The following is a 10,000-nucleotide window of genomic DNA, read 5'->3' as shown; positions in this document are numbered from 1 at the left end:
AAGCATATAAAAAATTCAAAACGAGAGTATGTAAAAGCAGTGCCAGAGGTAGTATGATTACTCGAGTTTGGTTTTGGTTTGCTTTAAGCCATATCTTGAGTTAATGTTTAAAGGTGAGGTAATTAGTGCTCTCTCTTATTCTAGTAGTGGGTGGCTCTGACTGAGTGGACTGTTTGCCCAAACTTGCAATGTCTGTGTTGCACAACGCAGTCCCCTCTGGTTGCCCTGCTGCCGCTATCCTTCTGCATTATGACCCGGGTCAGTGGGGGAGGAGCAAGCACCATGTAAAACCTTAATAACAAGCAAAGCCCCTGCAATTTTTTTTTTAATTATCTAAATGAAATAACTTGTACTTTTGTATTATATGGCCATTTTGATAGCTATTGGGCTTCCGGGTCAAGTGTTTCTAGTGTCTTTTTGTAAAGGGACTCGATTGGTTTCAGAGTTGTCATGCTCGCTTGTGACCAGCTTGTGAAACAGTATGCTATGTGGGGAAAGATCAGAGCATGCATGAAGAGATTGGCTGCCTCTGTTGTTAGGTATGGTCTTATATGCCTAAACGTACTCTCTATATTACCTATGTGTTGCTGAGCTAACTCTAATTGTGTATTTTTTTTTAACAAGTAAGCCCTAATATTATAGCAGCCTATATCATCTTTAAAATGTGTAAAAGGTTAAATCATCCATTAAAGTCCTGTCCTATGCCTGTCCAACCAATGAAACTGATATTAAAATGCAGTTGTTTTGTCCTCTTTGTGTGTGTATGGTTGGAAGGTTGGGAGGATATAAACAGTTCAAATGGTATTCACTGGTATTTTGACAGAATAATACCTACAGCTTCTATACGGTATGTTCAATTTCACGTACCAGCCTGACGAGTCTGAGGAGCAAAACCAAAACCATTCTTGTTTATATATCATATTTCTGCTTTTTTTAATTTTCAGAGGAAAAATAGGCTTTTGACATCGTCTCCACAAAAGCCATTGATGGCTCTTGACAGAGCAGGAAGGCTACATCTAATTCTTCAAACAAGGAAGCAGAGGTAATGGGACAAGAAGAAGAGCCTGAATGGATCCTCATGGTCTCATAATGGCCGCTCTTGACATGGTAACACGGACAGATTGGAGGATGTTGATAGACATGCTAACGAGGGCTAACGAAGGCAGAACAAATATAAACATTCATGTCAGATAGGTGGTTTTTTATTTGATATATGCTCCACAATATGACTTTACTCTATTACTGGCCCTGAATAATAGCCTACATATATAGATAGACTATATATATATAGAAATTATTGCTCCATCCAAAGGCCATGCAAACAGGAAATATACACCTATTCAAACTTGTCCCAGGGGACAGGGAGTCAGACGTTACCCTCCTCTGCTTTAAGTCTGGAGAGTCTCTCTCTCTCTCTCTCTCTCTCTCTCTCTCTCTCTCTCTCTGATTGCTGAAGGCAATCATCACAGAATTAAATAAAAAAAAGAAAATAATAAAAGAAAAAGCAGACTCAGCTATATCAACTCTGCTGTAGTGTATACTGTAGCTATAAACCACCCACATTTTCTACTCTAGCTAAGTAATAACAATCACAGTCTGTGATTACCTGGGTCAAAGGACCACCAACCCTCTCCTACAAAACATGCTACTTATCCAAAACAACTGTGTTTTTTTTTAAACGCTGGATTATTTATCTCTTCACACAGAGGACCAAAATTATATTATTTATTATTATAAAAAAAAATAAAAAAAATAAAAGGATATTACCAGCTTTTGTTTAGAAAGGTTATCCTCTATTTATGCTACGTTCCATGTTGAGAATAATTACCTTCGATTGTAGTTTTCCGGGCAACGTGTAGGACGAGCTGCAAGACCCACCAGGCTGTCCCCCTTGGTTGATGCTCTCACAACTCTTGTCACTCAGGAGGTGAGCGTGTAACTCATTCTCTGTAATAAAATCAACAAAACGCACACATATATAAATCACTGGCTGCTGCGTGGGGGACAACATCTCTGTACATCTCAGGAGTTACGATTTCCCCCCTTTTTTCCCACTCTTTGCCAACCGAACCGACTGTGATAAATATCTCTTTATGGGAAAATCTATTGTATCTCTATACCAAAGCTCAACGCCAAAGGTTGCGGTTATTTATTTATTTGTCTCACCTTAAGAGACATGGCTGTGATTGTGCAGTCAAAGAAATAGTAGCAGGGGGGAAAAACACAATAACACCTCACCGTGGAATAAGGAACAAGATGCAAATTGATTGCTTGACAAGAGATCAAATTGCTTGCCTCTAATTAATACAAAAGATACAAGAGGGAAAACAAGGAGGAACACAATGAGTACATTAAGCCCCTTCACTTCATAGATCTTATTACAGAATTATTTATTTCTGTTAGCTTTAGGAGGGATAGGGGGGGACATCTTCTTAATTATAGCTCTCTGAGCATTTCCGCCAGGAAACCAAAAAAAGGGGGGGGGGGGCTCAATGTCATTAGCATAAGGGGGAAAAGACTCACTACTATTTGAGCCGAGTTCGTCATCTGCTGAATCATACTTCCAACCCCCACCCCTCCTAGACAAACACAAATAGTGTATCTCAGATGAGTGTTTCTCAGGGGGGACAGAGAAAGCCTGATGCTCTGGGTTTTCTATGTGGTTTTCTATATGTGTTAATCTGGCTGCTAGCTGTCCTTGGGCCCAACCCATTCCCCCCTAACCCCATCTGCTATCGTTCCCACCACAGAGGAGAGGAGAGTGGGCTGTGACTGGGAGGGGGTGGTGGTGTGGGGGGGCTTCCCAGTCCAACAATCATGAATAACCATTGCCCCACGCTGTTGTCTGAGAGCTGGCTATATATTGTACAAGTTCCTTTAAATCACATTGAGGATGCTAGGCGTGATGATGAAGCTATATTTTGATCCAAGCTACAGTCTACACCAATATGTGGCGTTAAACATTTTTTAAGTGATTTTATTTAATTTTTTGGGTTAGGATTATGAGATCAAACTATTTGTAAAATATCACTAAGATGTTGCTGCTACTGCTACTGCTTGCCGCTGTTGTATTTTTGCCAGTGGTGCTCATTATTATTATTATTATTATTTTTTTTTTTTTACAATGCTTTATTAATACTGCACTGCCGCTGTGGAGATTCCTCATTGACCTTGAGTCATTGAAATGTCCCCTTGTTCCCAGCTTATCCCTGCACTTGGGACACTCTGGTGTAATTAACACAGACATTATTGTGATGGAGTAAAAACTCAATGGTACTATGCTGATACTCCATCTTGAAACCAATAAAAACAGGGCCAGTGTAGCAAAGTAAAGATTTTGAAGACCATAAAATTAATTACATTGTTTGCATTTCCTTTAGATAGGGGGTGGGGGGTGCAATGGCAAGATGATAGAGGCTAAACGAGATTACACAAAATAAGATTTCAAAATGTCAGTACGGCACACTCACCCTACCAACTGTTATGATTAGATTACTCTCTTAACATAATTACTGTCTCGTGGCTGTGTGTGTGTGTGTGTGTGTGTGTGTGTGTGCGTGCGTGTGTGCGTGTGTGCGTGCGTGTGTGTGTGTATGTGTGGAAACAATGCATACATAAAAAACCAGGAGCTGTATCTGAACTGATACCCATCCCTTTCTCCCTCAGCCTTTTTCTCCCTTAACCTTTCTTCAGCAGTATCATTTTGAATTATGGGGAATGGATGGGTGCTCTGTACAAGGTCACTGTCTGTTCTGCCCCCCCCCCCCCCCAACCCCCCACCCCTTCCATCCCTCTCCTCCTCCTTGTTTTTTTTGTTGTTTCCCCTTCCAGAGGCACAACACACGGAGTGAAGGGTTAAAAAACTGGAATGGATTTAATTATGGAATGAATGGAATTATAATGCGCCTGCAGCAAGTTTTACCTCCTTATTTATTAAAGCAGCTGATGGGCCAGGTTTGATGAGCCACTTCTGGCATAATTGAGTCATCACACAAAGAGGGTTCCTCGCATTCAGAGTGGTTTTATCAGCAGCAAACAGACCTGATTACTGGCAATTACACTCTGATCTAAAGGAAGGAGGGGGAAAAAAGGGGAAATGTTGCAGGGTAAACTTCTGTGTTTATAGTTTACCCCGGGAATAATTTTCGCATAAATTTTACACGCTAAGTGTTTTCTGTTCCTGTATAATAAGGAGAGCAAACGGCAAGAAGATAGCACAATTTACTTTCATATTCCTATGTAATGAATGTCTGAGGGTGCACACAGCAAGCCCGTCATGGCTTATATGGGTAACACAGGAGAGCGGTGAGCTTTTTCTTTTGCTATCATACTGTGCTTAGAATTGGCAAAAATGTTAGAAAATAAAAGATGCGCCCCAATGGAAACAAAAAAGGTGTGCAAGCAGGAATTCCACTTGCTTGACAGGGCTTGTGCCTCGTCTGTGGCAGCCAAGTATAAATGCTGTACAGGGAGGGCGGCTTTTTGCCACTTTTCATTGAGATGCAAATGGTTTCGCCGTGGCGTGTAAATAAAACTACGCACAGAGAGACTCAATATCAACTTCTGTTCGGAGACTATTTAGATAAACAAGTTTTGTGGAGAGAGAAAAAAAGAAAAAAGGATGATTGGATCAAAATGGGGTGACCAGGCAGCCATCAGATGCCCTCTGCCTAAAAAGCTAGCAGCTGGACATTAGAATAATAGCTAAGAGACGTTTTAGGAAGGGGAGGGGGGAAGAGGGGTCTCTGATTTTCTATTCCTGTCCAAGCTGGGCCTGAAATGGTTTCATTTGCTTTCGGAGATTGATTGTCGGCAATATAAACGTGTATATAAAAAAATATATATATATATTTCAAATAAATGAATAAATTGCATTGTGTGTTATCTTATCTCAAGCAGAGGGCATTTAATATCTGTAAAAGACAACATTACAGTGAAAACGGTTTGACCACATTACAACTGCTGTTTTGAGTGTCACGATAACCACAGAGTGGAAGCATAAGTAGTCTGCTTCGCAGCACAAGTTGTAATCAAATATTGATTGATTTAAATTAATATTAAGGATAATAAAGCGAAAAAGAAAAAAATGGAAACCGTGCAAAAATCAACACGTTCTCCAGATCAGCTAAATACAATCTGGTCAACTGTAAGGAGGAAAATTAATTTATAGAGCCTCTTGATTCTGAGAGATACAGTCAGAATCTTGAAGTCAACTGTGATTCCAGATATAACAGCCTTGCAGCTACCCAGACGGCCAAGCAAAGTGTTTGTGTGGTTTGCCAAATGAATACTTTTATAAAGGGGAGGTGTGGGGGTGGGGGGGGGGGGGGGGGGTACTGGCGTCTCTTATCACTTCTCCAAGACTGAGATGGTTCAATAAAAGAATGCAGCTCACAGAATTCTTAACAGACAATTAGGAGCCTGGCTATGGCCACTATCGCTTCAATGAGTTGTTATGATGGCATAACTACAGGGGAAACTTGCTATTTGGACCGAGTTAGCAGGGCTCCCATGAAAGAGTCAGATGGTGACACCTTTGCCGAGGTGATTTATGAATCTTTTAATCGCTTTCCAAAGTCAACCCAGAGCCTTCCCTCTAAATTGAGTTCATCTGGAGCCGGACCACACAGAGGCACCAAGTCCAGATTGTTTCTTCCTACATCAAAGGACCAATTTCAGTTTTTGACAAAATTTTCCGGGGGCTTTTTAGTTGCCTTATCGTATGAAAGGGGAACTCTGTGATCTCCTGTTATATTTGTGAATTTCAATCCAATTCGGAATTACAAGTATTTGCACAAATAAAAATAAATAAAAAAATGAATAAAAGAAAACGCTTGCCTTATCCTATGTACAAATTACATAATAATCGAGGAAGGGGAAAAAAAGAAACATGCTATTCATCCCCTGGCCAGTCTCCAGTTTACAAACCACTGTCTCTCTGCTAGTTTTGAATCTTTGAATTTAGTGGTGAACATGCTCTTTCAAACCTGGACTAATTTGAGGGACAGGTGTTTGGGGAGAATGAAGTTTCAACCCTGGTGTCTGCCATCTCTACAGAGTAATCCTGCCCATTGTTCCTGATGGAGAAGGCCCCTTTCAGGGACGAGGATGCATGAATGCTACCAGGTGGTCGGCAATTGGGAGAAACGTAGTAACCGTTCAAACTAATCCCCCCCCCCCCCCCCCCTACCACCCCCACCCCCGGCACAAAAGGCAGGTCTCCAGTGCTCTGGGGCGCCTCCGGGACCGAAGGGAAAAGTTTACCTCGAACACACAGGATCTGAAAGGAGTCAGGGACTCGAGCAGTGATTCCTAATCAGATTGTGCTGAAGTGAACAGCTCGCATGGCAGCTGTAGTTTTCCCAGGGTTAATTACCTTTCACTGCTCTCTCTAAATGAGTCAGCTGTTCCTGTCATTAAACAACTCCACTCTATCTCTGCTCCTCTGTCCTCCACACACACACACACACACACACACACACACACACACACACACACACACACACACACACACACACACACACACACACACACACACACACACACACACACACACACACACACACACACACACACACACACACACACACACACACACACACACACACACACACACACACACACACACACACACACACACACCTTTTCTTGTTTATCGTCCATATTTAAACATGTGTTGAGTATTGGTCACCAAAAACCAGGATTAAGTGAAAATAAAAAGGATAGCATAGCCACTTTGTCACATTGCTAATGATGAGGAGGAGTCGATGGCTGTTGAAATAGAGGTCATTGTCCCTTCCTTTATGCAACAAACATTTATTCATCTTTATGCAGGGGGGGGGGTTAGTATTCCCAATTCTATTCTCTCACTCTGTCAAAGGAGAATATAGTGCCAATCTGTCAAGGTCTGATCCTAGCGAGCCCCCACTCTTACTAATTGAGCATATAAAGGAGGCTAACGATCAAAATAAACTCAAACAGACACACGCGCATATGCATGCACGTGCACACTCACAGTCTCACACATGTGCACACACAAGCGCAGACACACGCACACACACATCTGCAAATGCACACACACATCTGCAAATGCACACACACACACACACACACACACACACACACACACACACACACACACACACACACACACACACACACACACACACACACACACACACACACACACACACACACACACACACACACACACACACACACACACACACACACACACACACACACACACACACACACACACTGAGAAGAGAGAGAGAGTGAGTTCAGCTCTGATATAGTCGTGCTGTCATCAATTCTGAAAAATCTGTCTGCTTACTGAGCTCTGTGGCTCAGGATGTTGGGCTGGGAGTTTTAAGTGATTTTTGCCACTGTGGTAAAATCCCTTGGCCACCTGGATTACAAACTCTAGTCCTTTAACTCATGCCAGTATAAATCCGTGTTAACTCGGATTTACCTCTGGCATATGAATTCTCAGTCTGCATAAGCTTTGTTTGGAATGAGTTGTACATAAGTATTTCACACGGTAAAAGACGCCCAATGGCGAATTACTATTTCCCTGAAATATATACTGGGAGAAAAAAAAATACATTTGGGAATATGGTTGTAATCATTCAGTTATCATCATAAATGAAGGAGCCTTAAACATGTGTTAAAAAAAACAGGGGAAAAGGACTGTACGTGCGACTGTGCAGTGAGATCCATGTAACCATGGTGATGGATGTACACGCCGAGCTGTATGTTGTGGTCAAGAGTGTAATCAGAGTCCATATATAGTAAGATCTGGGTCTGCGTATTGTCAGACAAAACATTATTTGCTCAGTTGTTCAAACACATTGCCCCTGGTCTGATATCAAAGCGATCACGATAAAAAGATATGGCAGGAGCAGCCTGGAGGATCTAAATTAAGTATTATCCAATATCCATACAATCTCCTCAAACACACGCACGCACACACACGCGCACACGCGCTCGCGGCGCACACACGCACTGGGATAGTGTAGGAGAGTTAAGCCGGTCTATTTTGTACTTAGAGAAGGTTAGCATGGCTGTTTTGTGAGTTTGAACCATGCTTGCCAAATCAGCAGATGGTCCATGAATATGATTATATGCATCAATAAAATGAATAATCTTTAACAAAATGTAAATTTTACTTAAGTCCAGGGGTTTAATACACAGCGATGGACTTTAACCCACTTTCCTGTGCGATAGTAGAGTATAATATTCTGATGCGCTTAGAATTATTATTATTACGTATTATTACGTGTAAAACATAGTGGACAGATATGAACATCCACAGTAGTGGTAGTGGTCCACTACTGCGGATGTTCAGTATCTGTCCACTAAGTTTTACACAGCTTCATCTACGCTATTTAAATCAAAAGGTAAGGTACAACAAATCTACATAGGGCTATAGATGCCTATGTACATTCTGGATGCTGCATGTGAGTGAGAATATAGATAAGTAAGAGATACAAATAACCAGTAATTGAATTGCTGTATAACCTTAACGGATTAGTCAACTAAAGATTTTCCATTTCTTACCATATTCCTTTTTAAATATATATATTTTGTTTTTACCTACCCCCCTCATGAGTCTCTGGGACTAACAACAATGAACTACATTTCAGTAACTGGCAAGGCAATGCCAACTAAATCACCAATTAAGCAACCACACTAAAATAATGACAACCCTTTATTATAGTACAAAACTGATTTTAGGAACCAAACGGCAAAATAAAGTACAATGCTGAAAAAGCAATATAAAACACACATCCAGCAGGGATGGGGAGTTAGTTAGAACAAGAACTAGAGAAAAAGTAATAGAGTAGCAAGTTAAAAGTTACTATAGCCATGGTAAAACTAGACTATGAGCTTGTCTTGTCCTCCATCTCTGTTCGTGACAATTTCCTGAGGCACAAGAGTAACCTTTCCATGAATCTACTCATCTGTTAAGAACAATTTACTCTGATACTTAGCACAGCTCTCTCTGAAAACAGACCAAGATCCACTTGCTCACACTCTCCCCTCTACATCCACATGCACCCGTCATAGCATCTCCGACAGGGCAGAATTGTTAGCTTGACTTACCATGCCCCCTTTAGCCTTTGTTTTGCATTTCATAGTGACATCGGGGAGGTGATGGGGTACCAGAACCAAATCAAGGAGGGGTGTAGTCGGGTTTGGTTAGTCCAGTGTGTCGCCGCTGCGAGAGAGAGAGTGTGTGTGTGTGTGTGTGGGGGGACACTGTGATATTCAACGGAACCGCTAAGCTTTTTTTGTAGCCTTTGTGTCATTCACTTAACGACCAATCTCATTAGCTGCCTGCCGGGGCTACAATGGGCTGAATTATTTTCTGTGTAAATACACCACATGGTGACCCTCAAGGTAAGACCTCTGAAGGTCCTTTTAATCACATAAAAGATGGAGAACCCACCCCCTAAAAAAAAAAAATCAATGACCAAAAGGAAAGAACAGATTGCTTCTGAAAAAGAACTGAATAAAACATATTCTGCTAGATATTCAGTTTAAGGACTGAGGATATGTGTTATGACATATTCTGGTAAAAAGGGGAAATTGCATATGTAAGCCCATCATGTAGCGTATGTTTGTATTCATGTATGTATTATGTACTGTATGTATGTTTGTATGCATTTATGTATGTTGTATGTACTGTATGTATGCTTGTATTTATGTATGTATGTATTATGTACACACATGTATATTTGTATTTATGTATGTGTATATATGTACTGTATGTATGTATGTATGTAGTATGTATGTATGTATGTATGTATGTATGTATGTATGTATGTATGTATGTATGTATGTATGGTATGTATGTATGTATGTATGTATGTATGTATGTTTGTATTTGCTATATGTACGTGTGTATTATGCCTGTAATGTGATATGTTTGTATTTATGTATGTGTGTATTATGTATGTATGTATGTCTGTATTTATGTGTGCTTAATCCTAGT

General features: G+C 40.8%; 1 protein-coding gene across 1 annotated transcript in view; it reads right to left on the bottom strand.

Annotated features, from left to right (window-relative positions):
* The window catches only part of st18 (ST18 C2H2C-type zinc finger transcription factor), a gene marked incomplete at both ends in the record, with an annotated part of 47,133 nt that overhangs the window by 29,249 nt on the left and 7,884 nt on the right, over window positions 1–10,000 (bottom strand). Inside the window, one exon of the mRNA XM_084327661.1 lies at window positions 1,829–1,947. Within this exon, the coding sequence (XP_084183787.1) occupies window positions 1,829–1,947 (119 nt within the window). The remainder of the gene's footprint in view (window positions 1–1,828; window positions 1,948–10,000) is intronic.

Source organism: Notolepis coatsorum, assembly GCF_963971535.1.
Source record: "Notolepis coatsorum genome assembly, chromosome: 13".
Lineage (NCBI taxonomy): Eukaryota > Metazoa > Chordata > Actinopteri > Aulopiformes > Paralepididae > Notolepis > Notolepis coatsorum.
Note: the sequence above shows the minus strand (reverse complement) of the source record. Positions and strands in the feature narration are given on the sequence as shown.